The sequence below is a fragment of the Scyliorhinus torazame genome, chromosome 2 (genome assembly GCF_047496885.1).
Source record: "Scyliorhinus torazame isolate Kashiwa2021f chromosome 2, sScyTor2.1, whole genome shotgun sequence".
Lineage (NCBI taxonomy): Eukaryota > Metazoa > Chordata > Chondrichthyes > Carcharhiniformes > Scyliorhinidae > Scyliorhinus > Scyliorhinus torazame.
Window position 1 is genome coordinate 402171025 of NC_092708.1, and position 22053 is coordinate 402193077.

The 22053-nt window shown below is 50.4% G+C and overlaps 1 protein-coding gene across 2 annotated transcripts in view; it reads left to right on the forward strand.

The window, feature by feature from the left end:
* LOC140406520 (translation initiation factor eIF2B subunit beta-like) overlaps positions 1–16928 on the forward strand; it is a 92505-nt gene extending 75577 nt beyond the window's left edge. For both annotated transcript variants that reach the window (XM_072494527.1, XM_072494533.1), the window contains one exon: positions 16515–16928. In XM_072494527.1, coding sequence (XP_072350628.1) covers positions 16515–16672 — 158 coding nt within the window. In that variant the 3' untranslated portion in view covers positions 16673–16928. The remainder of the gene's footprint in view (positions 1–16514) is intronic.
* Positions 16929–22053: the final 5125 nt, after the last annotated feature.

A 22053-nucleotide genomic window follows, 5' to 3' on the forward strand; every position in this document is an offset into this window, starting at 1 on the left:
AAGCTCCCTCTACACTGTCCCCATCAAACACTCCCAGGACAGGTACAGCACGGGGTTAGATACAGAGTAAAGCTCCCTCTACACTGTCCCCATCAAACACTCCCAGGACAGGTACAGCACGGGGTTAGATACAGAGTAAAGCTCCCTCTACACTGTCCCCATCAAACACTCCCAGGACAGGTACAGCGCGGGGTTAGATACAAAGTAAAGCTCCCTCTACACTGTCCCCATCAAACACACCCAGGACAGGTACAGCACGGGGTTAGATACAGAGTACATCTTCCTCTACACTGTCCCCATCAAACACTCCCAGGACAGGTACAGCACGGGGTTAGATACAGAGTAAAGCTCCCTCTACACTGTCCCCATCAAACACTCCCAGGACAGGTACAGCACGGGGTTAGATACAGAGTAAAGCTCCCTCTACACTGTCTCCATCAAACACTCCCAGGACAGGTACAGCACGGGGTTAGATACAGAGTAAAGCTCCCTCTACACTGTCTCCATCAAACACTCCCAGGACAGGTACAGCACGGGGTTAGATACAGAGTAAAGCTCCCTCTACACTATCCCCATCAAATACTCCCAGGACAGGTACAGCACGGGGTTAGATACAGAGTAAAGCTCGCTCTACACTGTCCCCATCAAACACTCCCAGGACAGGTACAGCACGGGGTTAGATACAGAGTAAAGCTCCCTCTACACTGTCCCCATCAAATATTCCCAGGACAGGTACATCACGGGGTTAGATACAGAGTAAAGCTCCCTCCACACTACCCCCATAAAACACTCCCAGGACAGGTACAGCACGGGGCTGGATACAGAGTAAAGCTCCCTCTACACTGTCCCCATCAAACACTCCACGGACAGGTACAGCACGGGGTTAGATACAGAGTAAAGCTCCCTCTACACTGTCCCCATCAAACACTCCCAGGACAGGTACAGCACGGGGTTGGATACAGAGTAAAGCTCCCACTACACTGTCCCCATCAAACACTCCACGGACAGGTACAGCACGGGGTTAGATACAGAGTAAAGCTCCCTCTACACTGTCCCCATCAAACACTCCCAGGACAGGTACAGCGCGGGGTTAGATACAAAGTAAAGCTCCCTCTACACTGTCCCCATCAAATACTCCCAGGATAGGTACAGCACGGGGTTAGATACAGAGTAAAGCTCCCTCGACACTGTCCCCATCAAACACTCCCAGGACAGGTACAGCACAGGGTTAGATACAGAGTAAAGCTCCCTCGACACTGTCCCCATCAAACACTCCCAGGACAGGTACAGCACGGGGTTAGATACAGAACAAAGCTCCCTCTACACTGTCCCCATCAAACACTCCCAGGATAGGTACAGCACAGGGTTAGATACAGAGTAAAGCTCCCTCTACACTGTCCCCATCAAACACTCCCAGGACAGGTACAGCACGGGGTTAGATACAGAGTAAAGCTCCCTCTACACTGTCCCCATCAAACACTCCCAGGACAGGTACAGCACGGGGTTAGATACAGAGTAAAGCTCCCTCTACACTGTCCCCATCAAACACTCCCAGGACAGGTACAGCACGGGGTTAGATACAGAGTAAAGCTCCCTCTACACTGTCCCCATCAAACACTCCCAGGACAGGTACAGCGCGGGGTTAGATACAAAGTAAAGCTCCCTCTACACTGTCCCCATCAAACACTCCCAGGACAGGTACAGCACGGGGTTAGGTACAGAGTAAAGCTCCCTCTACACTGTCCCCATCCAACACTCCCAGGACAGGTACAGCACGGGGTTAGATACAGAGTAAAGCTCCCTCTACACTGTCCCAATCAAACACTCCCAGGACAGGTACAGCACGGGGTTAGGTACAGAGTAAAGCTCCCACTACACTGTCCCCATCAAACACTCCCAGGACAGGTACAGCACGGGGTTAGATACAGAGTAAAGCTCCCTCTACACTGTCCCCATCAAACACTCCCAGGACAGGTACAGCACGGGGTTGGATACAGAGTAAAGCTCCCTCTACACTGTCCCCATCAAACACTCCACGGACCGGTACAGCACGGGGTTAGATACAGAGTAAAGCTCCCTCTACACTGTCCCCATCAAACACTCCCAGGACAGGTACAGCGCGGGGTTAGATACAAAGTAAAGCTCCCTCTACACTGTCCCCATCAAATACTCCCAGGACAGGTACAGCACGGGGTTAGATACAGAGTAAAGCTCCCTCGACACTGTCCCCATCAAACACTTCCAGGACAGGTACAGCACGGGGTTAGATACAGAGTAAAGCTCCCTCGACACTGTCCCCATCAAACACTCCCAGGACAGGTACAGCACGGGGTTAGATACAGAGTAAAGCTCCCTCTACACTGTCCCCATCAAACACTCCCTGGACAGGTACAGCACGGGGTTAGATACAGAGTAAAGCTCCCTCTACACTGTCCCCATCAAACACTCCCAGGACAGGTACAGCACGGGGTTAGATACCGAGTAAAGCTCCCTCTACACTGTCTCCATCAAACACTCCCAGGACAGGTACAGCACGGGGTTAGATACAGAGTAAAGCTCCCTCTACACTGTCTCCATCAAACACTCCCAGGACAGGTACAGCACGGGGTTAGATACAGAGTAAAGCTCCCTCTACACTATCCCCATCAAATACTCCCAGGACAGGTACAGCACGGGGTTAGATACAGAGTAAAGCTCGCTCTACACTGTCCCCATCAAACACTCCCAGGACAGGTACAGCACGGGGTTAGATACAGAGTAAAGCTCCCTCTACACTGTCCCCATCAAATATTCCCAGGACAGGTACAGCACGGGGTTAGATACAGAGTAAAGCTCCCTCCACACTACCCCCATCAAACACTCCACGGACCGGTACAGCACGGGGTTAGATACAGAGTAAAGCTCCCTCTACACTGTTCCCATCAAACACTCCCAGGACAGGTACAGCACGGGGTTAGATACAGAGTAAAGCTCCCTCTACACTGTCCCCATCAAACACTCCCCGGACAGGTACAGCACGGGGTTGGATACAGAGTAAAGCTCCCTCTACACTGTCCCCATCAAACACACCCAGGACAGGTACAGCACGGGGTTAGATACAGAGTAAAGCTCCCTCCACACTACCCCCATCAAACACTCCCAGGACAGGTACAGCACGGGGTTGGATACAGAGTAAAGCTCCCTCTACACTGTCCCCATCAAACACTCCACGGACAGGTACAGCACGGGGTTAGATACAGAGTAAAGCTCCCTCTACACTGTCCCAATCAAACACTCCCAGGACAGGTACAGCACGGGGTTAGGTACAGAGTAAAGCTCCCACTACACTGTCCCCATCAAACACTCCCAGGACAGGTACAGCACGGGGTTAGATACAGAGTAAAGCTCCCTCTACAATGTCCCCATCAAACACTCCCAGGACAGGTACAGCACGGGGTTGGATACAGAGTAACATTCCCTCTACACTGTCCCCATCAAACACTCCACGGACCGGTACAGCACGGGGTTAGATACAGAGTAAAGCTCCCTCTACACTGTCCCCATCAAACACTCCCAGGACAGGTACAGCGGGGTTAGATACAAAGTAAAGCTCCCTCTACACGGTCCCCATCAAATACTCCCAGGACAGGTACAGCACGGGGTTAGATACAGAGTAAAGCTCCCTCGACACTGTCCCCATCAAACACTCCCAGGACAGGTACAGCACGGGGTTAGATACAGAGTAAAGCTCCCTCGACACTGTCCCCATCAAACACTCCCAGGACAGGTACAGCACGGGGTTAGATACAGAGTAAAGCTCCCTCGACACTGTCCCCATCAAACAATCCCAGGACAGGTACAGCGTGGGGTTAGATACAAAGTAAAGCTCCCTCTGCACTGTCCCCATCAAACACTCCCAGGACAGGTACAGCACGGGGTTAGATACAGAGTAAAGCTCCCGCTACACTGTCCCCATCAAACACTCCACGGACCGGTACAGCACGGGGTTAGATACAGAGTAAAGCTCCCTCTACACTGTCCCCATCAAACACTCCCAGGACAGGTACAGCGCGGGGTTAGATACAAAGTAAAGCTCCCTCTACACTGTCCCCATCAAATACTCCCAGGACAGGTACAGCACGGGGTTAGATACAGAGTAAAGCTCCCTCTACACTGTCCCCATCAAACACTCCCTGGACAGGTACAGCACGGGATTAGATACAGAGTAAAGCTCCCTCTACACTGTCCCCATCAAACACTCCCAGGACAGGTACAGCACGGGGTTAGATACAGAGTAAAGCTCCCTCTACACTGTCCCTATCAAACACTGCCAGGCCAGGTACAGCACGGGGTTGGATACAAAGTAAAGCTCCCTCTACACTGTCCCCATCAAACACACCCAGGACAGGTACAGCACGGGGTTAGATACAGAGTAAAGCTTCCTCTACACTGTCCCCATCAAACACTCCCAGGACAGGTACAGCACGGGGTTAGATACAGAGTAAAGCTCCCTCTACACTGTCTCCATCAAACACTCCCAGGACAGGTACAGCACGGAGTTAGATACAGAGTAAAGCTCCCTCTACACTGTCTCCATCAAACACTCCCAGGACAGGTACAGCACGGGGTTAGATACAGAGTAAAGCTCGCTCTACACTATCCCCATCAAACACTCCCAGGACAGGTACAGCACGGGGTTAGATACAGAGTAAAGCTCGCTCTACACTGTCCCCATCAAACACTCCCAGGACAGGTACAGCACGGGGTTAGATACAGACTAAAGCTCCCTCGACACTGTCCCCATCAAACACTCCCAGGACAGGTACAGCACGGGGTTGGATACAGAGTAAAGCTCCCTCTACACTGTCCCCATCAAACACACCCAGGACAGGTACAGCACGGGGTTAGATACAGAGTAAAGCTTCCTCTACACTGTCCCCATCAAACACTCCCAGGACAGGTACAGCACGGGGTTAGATACAGAGTAAAGCTCCCTCTACACTGTCCCCATCAAACACTCCCAGGACAGGTACAGCACGGGGTTAGATACCGAGTAAAGCTCCCTCTACACTGTCTCCATCAAACACTCCCAGGACAGGTACAGCACGGGGTTAGATACAGAGTAAAGCTCCCTCTACACTGTCTCCATCAAACACTCCCAGGACAGGTACAGCACGGGGTTAGATACAGAGTAAAGCTCCCTCTACACTATCCCCATCAAATACTCCCAGGACAGGTACAGCACGGGGTTAGATACAGAGTAAAGCTGGCTCTACACTGTCCCCATCAAACACTCCCAGGACAGGTACAGCACGGGGTTAGATACAGAGTAAAGCTCCCTCTACACTGTCCCCATCAAATATTCCCAGGACAGGTACAGCACGGGGTTAGATACAGAGTAAAGCTCCCTCCACACTACCCCCATCAAACACTCCACGGACCGGTACAGCACGGGGTTAGATACAGAGTAAAGCTCCCTCTACACTGTTCCCATCAAACACTCCCAGGACAGGTACAGCACGGGGTTAGATACAGAGTAAAGCTCCCTCTACACTGTCCCCATCAAACACTCCCCGGACAGGTACAGCACGGGGTTGGATACAGAGTAAAGCTCCCTCTACACTGTCCCCATCAAACACACCCAGGACAGGTACAGCACGGGGTTAGATACAGAGTAAAGCTCCCTCGACACTGTCCCCATCAAACACTCCCAGGACAGGTACAGCACGGGGTTGGATACAGAGTAAAGCTCCCTCTACACTGTCCCCATCAAACACACCCAGGACAGGTACAGCACGGGGTTAGATACAGAGTACATCTTCCTCTACACTGTCCCCATCAAACACTCCCAGGACAGGTACAGCACGGGGTTAGATACAGAGTAAAGCTCCCTCTACACTGTCCCCATCAAACACTCCCAGGACAGGTACAGCACGGGGTTAGATACAGAGTAAAGCTCCCTCTACACTGTCTCCATCAAACACTCCCAGGACAGGTACAGCACGGGGTTAGATACAGAGTAAAGCTCCCTCTACACTGTCTCCATCAAACACTCCCAGGACAGGTACAGCACGGGGTTAGATACAGAGTAAAGCTCCCTCTACACTATCCCCATCAAATACTCCCAGGACAGGTACAGCACGGGGTTAGATACAGAGTAAAGCTCGCTCTACACTGTCCCCATCAAACACTCCCAGGACAGGTACAGCACGGGGTTAGATACAGAGTAAAGCTCCCTCTACACTGTCCCCATCAAATATTCCCAGGACAGGTACATCACGGGGTTAGATACAGAGTAAAGCTCCCTCCACACTACCCCCATCAAACACTCCCAGGACAGGTACAGCACGGGGCTGGATACAGAGTAAAGCTCCCTCTACACTGTCCCCATCAAACACTCCACGGACAGGTACAGCACGGGGTTAGATACAGAGTAAAGCTCCCTCTACACTGTCCCCATCAAACACTCCCAGGACAGGTACAGCACGGGGTTGGATACAGACTAAAGCTCCCACTACACTGTCCCCATCAAACACTCCACGGACAGGTACAGCACGGGGTTAGATACAGAGTAAAGCTCCCTCTACACTGTCCCCATCAAACACTCCCAGGACAGGTACAGCGCGGGGTTAGATACAAAGTAAAGCTCCCTCTACACTGTCCCCATCAAATACTCCCAGGATAGGTACAGCACGGGGTTAGATACAGAGTAAAGCTCCCTCGACACTGTCCCCATCAAACACTCCCAGGACAGGTACAGCACAGGGTTAGATACAGAGTAAAGCTCCCTCGACACTGTCCTCATCAAACACTCCCAGGACAGGTACAGCACGGGGTTAGATACAGAACAAAGCTCCCTCTACACTGTCCCCATCAAACACTCCCAGGATAGGTACAGCACAGGGTTAGATACAGAGTAAAGCTCCCTCTACACTGTCCCCATCAAACACTCCCAGGACAGGTACAGCACGGGGTTAGATACAGAGTAAAGCTCCCTCTACACTGTCCCCATCAAACACTCCCAGGACAGGTACAGCACGGGGTTAGATACAGAGTAAAGCTCCCTCTACACTGTCCCCATCAAACACTCCCAGGACAGGTACAGCACGGGGTTAGATACAGAGTAAAGCTCCCTCTACACTGTCCCCATCAAACACTCCCAGGACAGGTACAGCGCGGGGTTAGATACAAAGTAAAGCTCCCTCTACACTGTCCCCATCAAACACACCCAGGACAGGTACAGCACGGGGTTAGATACAGAGTACATCTTCCTCTACACTGTCCCCATCAAACACTCCCAGGACAGGTACAGCACGGGGTTAGATACAGAGTAAAGCTCCCTCTACACTGTCCCCATCAAACACTCCCAGGACAGGTACAGCACGGGGTTAGATACAGAGTAAAGCTCCCTCTACACTGTCTCCATCAAACACTCCCAGGACAGGTACAGCACGGGGTTAGATACAGAGTAAAGCTCCCTCTACACTGTCTCCATCAAACACTCCCAGGACAGGTACAGCACGGGGTTAGATACAGAGTAAAGCTCCCTCTACACTATCCCCATCAAATACTCCCAGGACAGGTACAGCACGGGGTTAGATACAGAGTAAAGCTCGCTCTACACTGTCCCCATCAAACACTCCCAGGACAGGTACAGCACGGGGTTAGATACAGAGTAAAGCTCCCTCTACACTGTCCCCATCAAATATTCCCAGGACAGGTACATCACGGGGTTAGATACAGAGTAAAGCTCCCTCCACACTACCCCCATAAAACACTCCCAGGACAGGTACAGCACGGGGCTGGATACAGAGTAAAGCTCCCTCTACACTGTCCCCATCAAACACTCCACGGACAGGTACAGCACGGGGTTAGATACAGAGTAAAGCTCCCTCTACACTGTCCCCATCAAACACTCCCAGGACAGGTACAGCACGGGGTTGGATACAGAGTAAAGCTCCCACTACACTGTCCCCATCAAACACTCCACGGACAGGTACAGCACGGGGTTAGATACAGAGTAAAGCTCCCTCTACACTGTCCCCATCAAACACTCCCAGGACAGGTACAGCGCGGGGTTAGATACAAAGTAAAGCTCCCTCTACACTGTCCCCATCAAATACTCCCAGGATAGGTACAGCACGGGGTTAGATACAGAGTAAAGCTCCCTCGACACTGTCCCCATCAAACACTCCCAGGACAGGTACAGCACAGGGTTAGATACAGAGTAAAGCTCCCTCGACACTGTCCCCATCAAACACTCCCAGGACAGGTACAGCACGGGGTTAGATACAGAACAAAGCTCCCTCTACACTGTCCCCATCAAACACTCCCAGGATAGGTACAGCACAGGGTTAGATACAGAGTAAAGCTCCCTCTACACTGTCCCCATCAAACACTCCCAGGACAGGTACAGCACGGGGTTAGATACAGAGTAAAGCTCCCTCTACACTGTCCCCATCAAACACTCCCAGGACAGGTACAGCACGGGGTTAGATACAGAGTAAAGCTCCCTCTACACTGTCCCCATCAAACACTCCCAGGACAGGTACAGCACGGGGTTAGATACAGAGTAAAGCTCCCTCTACACTGTCCCCATCAAACACTCCCAGGACAGGTACAGCGCGGGGTTAGATACAAAGTAAAGCTCCCTCTACACTGTCCCCATCAAACACTCCCAGGACAGGTACAGCACGGGGTTAGGTACAGAGTAAAGCTCCCTCTACACTGTCCCCATCCAACACTCCCAGGACAGGTACAGCACGGGGTTAGATACAGAGTAAAGCTCCCTCTACACTGTCCCAATCAAACACTCCCAGGACAGGTACAGCACGGGGTTAGGTACAGAGTAAAGCTCCCACTACACTGTCCCCATCAAACACTCCCAGGACAGGTACAGCACGGGGTTAGATACAGAGTAAAGCTCCCTCTACACTGTCCCCATCAAACACTCCCAGGACAGGTACAGCACGGGGTTGGATACAGAGTAAAGCTCCCTCTACACTGTCCCCATCAAACACTCCACGGACCGGTACAGCACGGGGTTAGATACAGAGTAAAGCTCCCTCTACACTGTCCCCATCAAACACTCCCAGGACAGGTACAGCGCGGGGTTAGATACAAAGTAAAGCTCCCTCTACACTGTCCCCATCAAATACTCCCAGGACAGGTACAGCACGGGGTTAGATACAGAGTAAAGCTCCCTCGACACTGTCCCCATCAAACACTTCCAGGACAGGTACAGCACGGGGTTAGATACAGAGTAAAGCTCCCTCGACACTGTCCCCATCAAACACTCCCAGGACAGGTACAGCACGGGGTTAGATACAGAGTAAAGCTCCCTCGACACTGTCCCCATCAAACACTCCCAGGACAGGTACAGCGCGGGGTTAGATACAAAGTAAAGCTCCCTCTGCACTGTCCCCATCAAACACTCCCAGGACAGGTACAGCACGGGGTTAGATACAGAGTAAAGCTCTCGCTACACTGTCCCCATCAAACACTCCACGGACCGGTACAGCACGGGGTTAGATACAGAGTAAAGCTCCCTCGACACTGTCCCCATCAAACACTCCCAGGACAGGTACAGCACGGGGTTAGATACAGAACAAAGCTCCCTCTACACTGTCCCCATCAAACACTCCCAGGATAGGTACAGCACAGGGTTAGATACAGAGTAAAGCTCCCTCTACACTGTCCCCATCAAACACTCCCAGGACAGGTACAGCACGGGGTTAGATACAGAGTAAAGCTCCCTCTACACTGTCCCCATCAAACACTCCCAGGACAGGTACAGCACGGGGTTAGATACAGAGTAAAGCTCCCTCTACACTGTCCCCATCAAACACTCCCAGGACAGGTACAGCGCGGGGTTAGATACAAAGTAAAGCTCCCTCTACACTGTCCCCATCAAACACTCCCAGGACAGGTACAGCACGGGGTTAGATACAGAGTAAAGCTCCCTCTACACTGTCCCCATCAAACACTCCCAGGACAGGTACAGCACGGGGTTAGATACAGAGTAAAGCTCCCTCTACACTGTCCCAATCAAACACTCCCAGGACAGGTACAGCACGGGGTTAGGTACAGAGTAAAGTTCCCACTACACTGTCCCCATCAAACACTCCCAGGACAGGTACAGCACGGGGTTAGATACAGAGTAAAGCTCCCTCTACACTGTCCCCATCAAACACTCCCAGGACAGGTACAGCACGGGGTTGGATACAGAGTAAAGCTCCCTCTACACTGTCCCCATCAAACACTCCACGGACCGGTACAGCACGGGGTTAGATACAGAGTAAAGCTCACTCTACACTGTCCCCATCAAACACTCCCAGGACAGGTACAGCGCGGGGTTAGATACAAAGTAAAGCTCCCTCTACACTGTCCCCATCAAATACTCCCAGGACAGGTACAGCACGGGGTTAGATACAGAGTAAAGCTCCCTCGACACTGTCCCCATCAAACACTCCCAGGACAGGTACAGCACAGGGTTAGATACAGAGTAAAGCTCCCTCTACACTGTCCCCATCAAACACTCCCAGGACAGGTACAGCGCGGGGTTAGGTACAGAGTAAAGCTCCCACTACACTGTCCCCATCAAACACTCCCAGGACAGGTACAGCACGGGGTTAGATACAGAGTAAAGCTCCCTCTACACTGTCCCCATCAAACACTCCCAGGACAGGTACAGCACGGGGTTGGATACAGAGTAAAGCTCCCACTACACTGTCCCCATCAAACACTCCACGGACAGGTACAGCACGGGGTTAGATACAGAGTAAAGCTCCCTCTACACTGTCCCCATCAAACACTCCCAGGACAGGTACAGCGCGGGGTTAGATACAAAGTAAAGCTCCCTCTACACTGTCCCCATCAAATACTCCCAGGATAGGTACAGCACGGGGTTAGATACAGAGTAAAGCTCCCTCGACACTGTCCCCATCAAACACTCCCAGGACAGGTACAGCACAGGGTTAGATACAGAGTAAAGCTCCCTCGACACTGTCCCCATCAAACACTCCCAGGACAGGTACAGCACGGGGTTAGATACAGAACAAAGCTCCCTCTACACTGTCCCCATCAAACACTCCCAGGATAGGTACAGCACAGGGTTAGATACAGAGTAAAGCTCCCTCTACACTGTCCCCATCAAACACTCCCAGGACAGGTACAGCACGGGGTTAGATACAGAGTAAAGCTCCCTCTACACTGTCCCCATCAAACACTCCCAGGACAGGTACAGCACGGGGTTAGATACAGAGTAAAGCTCCCTCTACACTGTCCCCATCAAACACTGCCAGGCCAGGTACAGCACGGGGTTGGATACAAAGTAAAGCTTCCTCTACACTGTCCGCATCAAACACTCCCAGGACAGGTACAGCACGGGGTTAGGTACAGAGTAAAGCTCCCACTACACTGTCCCCATCAAACACTCCCAGGACAGGTACAGCACGGGGTTAGATACAGAGTAAAGCTCCCTCTACACTGTCCCCATCAAACACTCCCAGGACAGGTACAGCACGGGGTTGGATACAGAGTAAAGCTCCCTCTACACTGTCCCCATCAAACACTCCACGGACCGGTACAGCACGGGGTTAGATACAGAGTAAAGCTCCCTCTACACTGTCCCCATCAAACACTCCCAGGACAGGTACAGCGCGGGGTTAGATACAAAGTAAAGCTCCCTCTACACTGTCCCCATCAAATACTCCCAGGACAGGTACAGCACGGGGTTAGATACAGAGTAAAGCTCCCTCGACACTGTCCCCATCAAACACTCCCAGGACAGGTACAGCACGGGGTTAGATACAGAGTAAAGCTCCCTCGACACTGTCCCCATCAAACACTCCACGGACAGGTACAGCACGGGGTTAGATACAGAGTAAAGCTCCCTCTACACTGTCCCCATCAAACACTCCCAGGACAGGTACAGCGCGGGGTTAGATACAAAGTAAAGCTCCCTCTACACTGTCCCCATCAAATACTCCCAGGATAGGTACAGCACGGGGTTAGATACAGAGTAAAGCTCCCTCGACACTGTCCCCATCAAACACTCCCAGGACAGGTACAGCACAGGGTTAGATACAGAGTAAAGCTCCCTCGACACTGTCCCCATCAAACACTCCCAGGACAGGTACAGCACGGGGTTAGATACAGAACAAAGCTCCCTCTACACTGTCCCCATCAAACACTCCCAGGATAGGTACAGCACAGGGTTAGATACAGAGTAAAGCTCCCTCTACACTGTCCCCATCAAACACTCCCAGGACAGGTACAGCACGGGGTTAGATACAGAGTAAAGCTCCCTCTACACTGTCCCCATCAAACACTCCCAGGACAGGTACAGCACGGGGTTAGATACAGAGTAAAGCTCCCTCTACACTGTCCCCATCAAACACTCCCAGGACAGGTACAGCACGGGGTTAGATACAGAGTAAAGCTCCCTCTACACTGTCCCCATCAAACACTCCCAGGACAGGTACAGCGCGGGGTTAGATACAAAGTAAAGCTCCCTCTACACTGTCCCCATCAAACACTCCCAGGACAGGTACAGCACGGGGTTGGATACAAAGTAAAGCTTCCTCTACACTGTCCCCATCAAACACTCCCAGGACAGGTACAGCACGGGGTTAGATACAGAGTAAAGCTCCCTCTACACTGTCCCCATCAAACACTCCCAGGACAGGTACAGCACGGGGTTAGATACAGAGTAAAGCTCCCTCTACACTGTCCCAATCAAACACTCCCAGGACAGGTACAGCACGGGGTTAGGTACAGAGTAAAGTTCCCACTACACTGTCCCCATCAAACACTCCCAGGACAGGTACAGCACGGGGTTAGATACAGAGTAAAGCTCCCTCTACACTGTCCCCATCAAACACTCCCAGGACAGGTACAGCACGGGGTTGGATACAGAGTAAAGCTCCCTCTACACTGTCCCCATCAAACACTCCACGGACCGGTACAGCACGGGGTTAGATAAAGAGTAAAGCTCCCTCTACACTGTCCCCATCAAACACTCCCAGGACAGGTACAGCGCGGGGTTAGATACAAAGTAAAGCTCCCTCTACACTGTCCCCATCAAATACTCCCAGGACAGGTACAGCACAGGGTTAGATACAGAGTAAAGCTCCCGCTACACTGTCCCCATCAAACACTCCCAGGACAGGTACAGCACGGGGTTAGATACAGAGTAAAGCTCCCTCTACACTGTCCCCATCAAACACTCCCAGGACAGGTACAGCACGGGTTTAGATACAGAGTAAAGCTCCCTCTACACTGTCCCCATCAAACACTCCCAGGACAGGTACAGCACGGGGTTAGATACAGAGTAAAGCTCGCTCTACACTGTCCCCATCAAACACTCCCAGGACAGGTACAGCACGGGGTTAGATACAGAGTAAAGCTCCCTCTACACTGTCCCCATCAAATATTCCCAGGACAGGTACAGCACGGGGTTAGATACAGAGTAAAGCTCCCTCCACACTACCCCCATCAAACACTCCCAGGACAGGTGCAGCAAGGGGTTAGATACAGAGTAAAGCTCCCTCTACACTCTCCCCATCAAACACTCCCAGGACAGGTACAGCATGGGGTTAGATACAAAGTAAAGCTCCCTCTACACTGTCCCCATCAAACACTCCCAGGACAGGTACAGCACGGGGTTAGATACAGAGTAAAGCTCCCTCTGCACTATCCCCATCAAACACTCCCAGGACAGGTACAGCACGGGGTTTGATACAGAGTAAAGCTCCCTCTACACTGTCCCCATCAAACACTCCCAGGACAGGTACAGCACGGGGTTAGGTACAGAGTAAAACTCCCTCTACACTGTCCCCATCAAACACTCCCAGGACAGGTACAGCACGGGGTTAGATACAAAGTAAAGCTCCCTCTACACTGTCCCCATCAAACACTCCCAGGACAGGTACAGCACGGGGTTAGATACAGAGTAAAGCTCCCTCTACACTGCCCCCATCAAACACTCCCAGGACAGGTACAGCTCGGGGTTAGATACAGAGTAAAGCTCTCTCTACACTGTCCCCATCAAACACTCCCAGGACAGGTACAGCTCGGGGTTAGATACGGAGTAAAGCTCCCTCTACACTGCCCCCATCAAACACTCCCAGGACAGGTACAGCACAGGGTTAGATACAGAGTAAAGCTCCCTCTAACCACCAATTCTTATAAAAATACCAACGTCTTTGGCCCTTGGCTGCCAATAATTACAATCACCGGATTTGTAAATGTAAACACAATTACTGTTTATTTATAACGAGAACTGTAATGAAATCTGCAGTTAATACAACTGATCAAAGATAGACCAGTCCCTGAGACCCACCTTAACCACCCACCCTCTACCCACACACACAAGACAGACAAACCCGTGGGGGGGGGGGGGTGAAAAATTAGGACAACGGTCAAAAGATAGTCTTTGCTTCGGATGGTGACCGTTAGCACACTTTCCCAGAGTGTGCTGGTTGACCAAAGTCTCTGGTTTGCAGCTGGTAATGGTCCTGGCAGAGTCATTCACCCAGAGTCCCTGCAGGTTAGAGAACGCAGCACTCACGGGCAGCAGGGTCCCTGCAGGTTAGAGAACGCAGCACTCACGGGCAGCAGGGTCCCTGCAGGTTAGAGAACGCAGCACTCACGGGCAGCAGGGTCCCTGCAGGTTAGAGAACGCAGCACTCACGGGCAGCAGCTTTCTGCGCAGACACTTTATTACTTATCAAACTGGGCCCGATGTTCGCAGTCAGATCTTTATCTTTCTGCACAGACACTTAATTTCACATCAAACCCTGATTTCAGCTCCTGGTTTGACTTCAGGCCTCTTGCTGGCGAGAGAGTCAGCCCCCACAGTGGCCTTATGGAGCGGATTAGTGGGATATTTTTGGAGAGAGTCACACACATTCCCACATCCAGGCGGCAGAATCAAAAGTGAAAGCAAAGTGGAACCTGGGAATAGTTACCGGGCAGAAACAGCCTTTTGGGCTCATTCATTGGCCAACAGCCAAATCAATCAAACTGAGTCATCACTGACACTGACCAGTCTGCAATCGTCAGTCTAAAACAGCACAGCCTTCTGGAATCTTCCGTTTGAATTAAAGGTACAGGCCACCACTGCCTTCTGTTTGAATTAAAGGCACAGGCTGCCTTGAAGACAATTGTCCATAAATAATCCATGGATCAAAAATGTACCGGTAAAAATAAAGGAAAGGGTAAATAAGGGACAGACCAGGAACAGGAAGGACCCATACAATGTCCAGAAATCCGTTCCCTCAAAACCTTTTTACACTCTGACTATCCCAATTAATTTTGGGAATTTTCCTAGTTTCTGAAGCTGCACCAAAGCCTAAATAACCAGCATGGTTCTAAACTGTCGTGGCTTCAATCTGAGTAAACAAAATAGCTGAAGCGTTATCACAATTCTTCATACCTGTGTCTGGGAGTTCCATATTCATCTTCATGTTTTTCCCTATTGGACAAAACTGAGCCTGGATACTCTCATCCTTTGAGGTTTAGACAGAGTCAGTGGATGGGACGTGGGTTCACCTGATGGACTGGGTGGTGTTCACAATTCTCTGTAGTCTCTTAAGGTCTTGGGCATAACTCACCCAAAGAATGACTGACATTTTGGGTGGGTTTTTGGGGAGTGTTTCCAGCCGGCATTCTGGTTTAGATCCATACCCGGATTTCCCCACACTTACCCTCATTGTTTTGGGGCTTGGGAAGTTTCTCATTGGACAATCCCACACTTTGAATTTTTTTCTGCAGTGGGAAGTACATTTGCCGGCTCCTCAGAGATACGGGGCTGGATTCTCCGTTTGGGAGACTAAGTCCATACGCTGGCGTGAAAACGGTGGTGTTTTTTGCCAGGAAAACTGGTGCAAAATGGTCACCGATTCCCTGGTCCGGGGGGGTGGGGGTTAGCAGCCTGGCAGCGTAGAGCTCCCAGCTCTCGCTGCCAGTACGGCCTGGAGCATTGCCTGGCCCGACGCCGCACATGGCAGACGCAGCCCGCGGACCCGGACCATAAAAATCCCCCCCCGCCCCCCTTCAGCCGGCTCACACGCCACGGACCGCCCCCCCCCACACCCCCTTTCAGCCGGCGCGCACGCCATGGACCGCCCCCAACCCCCCAGTGCCCCAGCCCCGACTAAAGCCCCCCCTGCCCGCGTATCGGCTCTCCCCCATGGCGCCGCTGGACTGAGTCCGCAGCCGCCATGCTGCGCTCTCAGCGGGTGAGACCACACGTGTCCCACGCCGTCAGGAACTCGGCCGGTCGGGGGCGGAGCATCACGGGGCGGGCTTCGGCCAATGGCCTGAGGCCGTGGATACGGCGTGCGGTGTACTCGAGTACGCCGTTTTTCAGGGGGCGAAGCATTGCGAAAGCGGCACCACCCCCAAATTTGTCGTCCACAAATCTCTCTCTCCACCTCAGACCCCCTGTGTAGGTGTGTACCTGTCTCTCTTCTTACCGATGACCCAATCACTATGCCAGTGACAGTCTAACTGTTGTTTCTTTCTTGCAGGTGAGATTCTCTGCAAAGTGAGCGCTCACTGCCCTGTGTTCGATTATGTTCCTCCCGAGCTCATTACCTTGTTCATATCTAACATCGGGGGAAATGCTCCCTCCTACATCTATCGGCTGATGAGTGAACTCTACAATCCCGATGATCATCACATCTGACTTAATAAAATTCATTGACACCAACTCGCTGTTTCCATTCAATTGGGCTAGGCCCCCCCCGCCTGTCACTGACCCCCAGCCAGGCGGTGTCCTGTGTGTAGCTAGGCCCCCCCTCCCCTATTAGCACACTCTGGATTGTTCAGCAAGTCCTTCCCAATTGCAGCATCACATCTAATGGTAGACGCTGTGTTTGATTTTGAAAGCATAAAAGAAGTTACGAGCAACAATGAAAATAAATGGAATTTAAAGATGTGGACTGTGTTGCCAGAAGCAATAGCGATCACTGACCTCAATCCTTGTTACACAACATTCTAGGAACTCACGCAGAATGCTCAAGTTCAGGACTTACCTCCATCTCCCTGTCACCAGGAAAGTGCACTTTACACTACTGCAAAACTAAGGCATAACATACTGCAAAAGCTAGTGGTAAACTGGAGGATTGGAGAACTCTGCACATTCTCCTCGTGTCTGCGTGAGTTTCCTCTGGGTGCTACGGTTTGCTCCCGCAACTCCCGAAAGACATGCTTGTTAGGTGAATTGGACATTCTGAATTCTTCCTCTATGTACCTAAATGTGGCGACTAACGGATTTTCACAGTAACTTCATTGCAGTGTTAAGCCGACTTGTGACAATAAAAAGAAGTGATTATTTAAGGTTCAGTAAAAGGCTACTTAAAATAAAATCAAAAGAGCGAAGATGAGCTATGAAAGGAAACTAGCAGAAAACATAAACACTTCTACCAAAAGCTTCTGTAAGTGAAGGGGGCGGTCCTGAGATGAGACCCCTTAAAACTGGATAACTAGGATAACACTAGAATAGTTCTACATAGATTAGTTTATTGAGGATTGAGACAAACAGAAAGTATACCCAGTAATCATTATTAACCATTAAACATGTATTCTTAGAACATAGCTGCAACAAGCATTTAAACTCTTGCTGATAGTATGTATGATGGCCGCAATGTATGATGGGATTTAGGCTCGCTAACTTGACCACAATCCTAAGACAGACAGAAATAATATGACAGAAATCCCCCACATAAAAGCCAGCTCCATACCCAGTCTCTGAAAACGCTCCTACAATAAGTATATCAGGAAGAAGAGAATAGCTAAAGTAAATGTTGGCCCTTTAGGGAACGATACTGGTGAGGTAATAATGGGGAACACAGAGATGGCAGAGGCACTGAACCAATATTTTGCCTCTGTCTTCCCAGTAGAAGATAATAAAAATTTTCCAAAAATTCTAATAAATGCAGAGGAACTTGGTGCAATAACCATCACTTAGGAGACGGTATTGAATAAACCAATGGGATTAAAGGCAGATAAGTCCGGGACCTGATGGCCAGCACCCTAGGGTATTAAAGGAGGTGCAGCAGAGACAGTGGATAATAATCTTTATTGTCACAAGTAAGCTTACATTAACACTGCAACGAAGTTATTGTGAAAAGCCCCTAGTCGCCACATTCCGGCTCCTGTTCGGGTACACTGAGGGAGAATTCACAATGTCCAAATTACCTAGCAGCACGTCTTTCAGGACTTGTGGGAGGAAACCGGAGCTCCCGGAGGAAACCCACGCAGACACGGGGAGAACGTGCAGACTCCGCACAGACAGTGACCCAAGCCGGGAATCAAACCTGAGCTGTGAAGCAACAGTGCTAACCACTGTGCTACCTTGCTGCCTATGCATTGGTTATGATATTTCAGAATTCCCTGGATTCTGGAAAGGTCCCGGTGGATTGGAAACACGCTAATGCCACTCCCCTGTTCAAAAAGGGAGAGGGGCAAAAAATAGGAAACTATCGACCGGTTAACTTGACCTCTGTGGTGGGGAAGTTGCTGGAATCAATCACTAAGGAGGAGATGACTGAACATTTGGAAAGACAGAGCTCAATCCATCATTGTCAGCATGGTTTTATGACGGGTAAGTCACGCTTGACAAACTTGCTCGAGTTCTTTGATGACATAATCAGCAAGGTGGATAATGGGGAACCTGTGGATGTGGTATATCTAGACTTCCAGAAGGCATTTGACAAGGTGCTGCATAAGACTGATCCAGAAAGTGAGATCGCAGGGGATTGGGGTAGAGTACTAGATTGGATTGAGGATTGGCTGACTGACAGAAAGCAGAGGGTGGGGATAAATGGGTCCTTCTCTGGCTGGTGAACGGTAACTAGCGGGGTGCCGCAGGGGTCAGTCCTCGGACCCCAACTGTTTACAATCTATAAATGAGCAGGGACAGAGAAACATGGCAAAATTTGCGGCTGATACTAATAAAATAGACGGGAAAACAGGCAGTGAAGAGGAGATAAAGATTTTACAGACGGATATAGATCGGCTCGGAGATTGGGCCAAAGTTTGGCAGATTGAGTTTAATGTCGATAAGTGTGAGGTTATCCATTTTGACAGAAAAAATAGAAAGGCAAATTATTATCTAAATGGAAAGTAGATTCAAAATGTGTCTGGCAGAGGGATCTGAGTGTCAAGTGTTCATGAATCGCAGAAAGTCTACGCAGGTACAGCCTGTAATTAAAAAGGCAAATGGAATATGAGTGTTTTTGCAAAAGGACTGGAGTATAAAAGTAGAGAAGTGTTGCAATTGTATAGGGTGTTGGTGAGACCACATCTGGAGTATTGTGTCCAGTTTTGGTCTCCTTATTTGAGGAAGGATGTGGTGGCATTGGAGGCAGTTCAGAGGCGGTTCACCAGATTGATTCCGGGGATGGAGGGGTTGACGTTTGAGGAGAGATTGAACAGTTTGGGTTTATACTCGCTGGAGTTTAGAAGGATGAGACGGGATCTGATCGAGGTAGGAGAGGAATTGATAAAGTAAACGTAGACCAAATGTTCCCCCTTGTGGGACAATTAGAATGAGGGGTCACAGATATAGATTGAGAGGCGGTAGATTTAGAACTGAGATGAGGAGGAACTACTTCTCGCAGAGGGGGGTGAATTTGTGGAACTCGCTGCCCCACAGTGCGGTGGAGTCTGAATCATTAAATGGTTTCAAGAAGGAGATGGAAATATTCCTGATAAAAATTGATTTAAAGGGATATGGGCAACAGGTAGGAAGGCAGTGGTGTAGTGGTATTGTCACTCTGGTAAACCAGAGCCCCAGAGTAATGCTCTCCAGGGACCCAGGTACCAATCCCACCAGTGCAGATGGTGAAATTTGAATTCAATAAAATTCTGGCATTAAAAGTCTAATGGTGACCTTGAAACCGTTGTCGATTGTTGTAAACACCCACCTGGTTCACTAATGTCCTTTAGAGAAGGAAGTTTGCTGTCCTTACCTGGACTGTTGCTCGTTTTGATCCCAACAGCGTCGCCAATAGTGTTGCTAATATTAATGATGTTGGTGAACCACAAGCCTTCCCTTATATTGATCAAGTGACCACACAACCAGTTAGTTCAAAAGATGGTTTATTTACATACACAAGGGTTATGTCGACATGCAAACACAATATCTACTACGAGTTAACCTACACCTATCAGCTACAATAACCTATACTTAACTTCAGGGTGACCGGCACTGTGCAAATGGATAAGGCCTTTATCTGGATTTCACTTGGCTGGTTCAAAGAAAGTGGCTCTGTCTCTGCTGGGCTCAGCCGTCAGGTAGCGATCGTTGGTCTTGAACTTGGCTGGCTGTTCCTGCTACAATTGGGTTGGCACAGGCTGGATCCAAAAGAGACAGAACACATGGCTGTGCTCCCATTTATCCCTCTGGGATTTTGTGCTCTTTGGGGCGGTCCTTAACCTTGGACCCAATAGTTCGACAGGGCTCTGATCACTGTCTTCGATTTCGGCCAATAAAGGGGTGGGTTTCTTCGTGGCTGGGCGGGTCCTTAGCGGTCATTGTCCTTGGCAGTTGTGCTTCCTGAGTAAAGGGAGTGGCGCCGATCAGTCTGTGGCTGTATCGGTTTCTTGATTGGAGTTCTATTGTCCTGGGAAAATGGGCCATTGAAATGCAAACAAGCGGGCGTTTCGGTCAGGTCTGGTTACCTGTGTTTTAGATACACATAGGCTCTGTATCTGTCGGAGTTCTGGGTTGGCCATAATTCCCATGGTCCTTTGCAGGTGGCCATCTTAGATGGATACAACTAGCGTACATGTGACTCCAGACCCACAGCAATGTTGTTGACTCGTAACTGCTCCCTCAAGGGCAATAAGTGCTGGCCCAGCCTGCGATGCACATGTCCCATGAAGGAATTTTTAAAAAGGTGGGGAAGTAGATTTGAAACCAGGAAGAGATCAGCCAGGATCTGATTGAATGGCGGGACAGGCTCGAGGGGCTGGATTGCCGACTGCTGCTCCTAATTCCCATGTTGTAAGTGCAATCCCACCCAGTTGGAAAATGGTGGAGAGCAGTTGGAGGAGGGGGTGGGTGGTATAATCAACCATGTCAAAGTCTACAAATACAGCAAGAATAATGAGGGAGTTTCCCTTTGTCACACTCCCATAGGATACCATTTATTGAGTTTGAACAGGGCTATTTTGATCCTGTGTCAGGGCTGAAAACTGGAGAGATTCAAATATGGAGTTATGATGGTGTGTGCTTGTGCACAGGGCAGTCTACTCAATCGTGCTTGTGCCTCCACCTATCAGAGCAGCTGCTGCCAAGTAAAGGACAGATTACAAAACCCAGCCAAGATGAAAAACAGAAAATGCTGCAAATACTCGGCAAGTCTGGCAGTAGCTTTGGAGAGAAACGGAACGAGTCTTTCATCAGAACTGGAAAAGTTAGAAATGTAATTGGGTTTAGCGAATGGGGTGAGGGGGGTGGAAGAAGAATAAAGGGAAGATCTCCGATAAGGTGGAAGGAAGGAGAGAGTAAACGACAAAAGAGAGTGTTGGAATCATAGAATCTACAGTGCAGAAGGAGGCCATTCAGCCCATCGAGTCTGCAACGGCCCTTGAAAGAGCCCCAACTTAAGCGCACGTCTCCACCCCATCCCCGTAATCCCACCCAACCTTTGTGGTGCTGTGAGGCAGCAGTGCTAACCACTGTGCTACCCCAGGTCCCCGGCATTGTGAGGCAGCAGTGTTAACCACTGTGCTACCCCGGGTCCCCGGCGCTGTGAGACAGCAGTGCTAACCACTGTGTCACCGTGCCACAGAAGTGTAGTGTAACTGGCAGAATCATGAACAGCTTCCATTCAAAAAGAAAAACGAGACCAAAGCCAGAAAAGAAAAATGGGGGCAGAGGATCTGAAGTTGCTGAACTCAATGTGGAGTCCAGGTGGCCAAGGTCCTGGTCCTTGAATTGCATCAAAACACTGCAGGCGGCTGAGATCAAAAGTGGAAGCATGATGCAGAATTAAAATGTCAGACAAGGTGGGAGAATGAATGAGGTAGCTGGCAAATGGCACTAGCCCCCCTCTG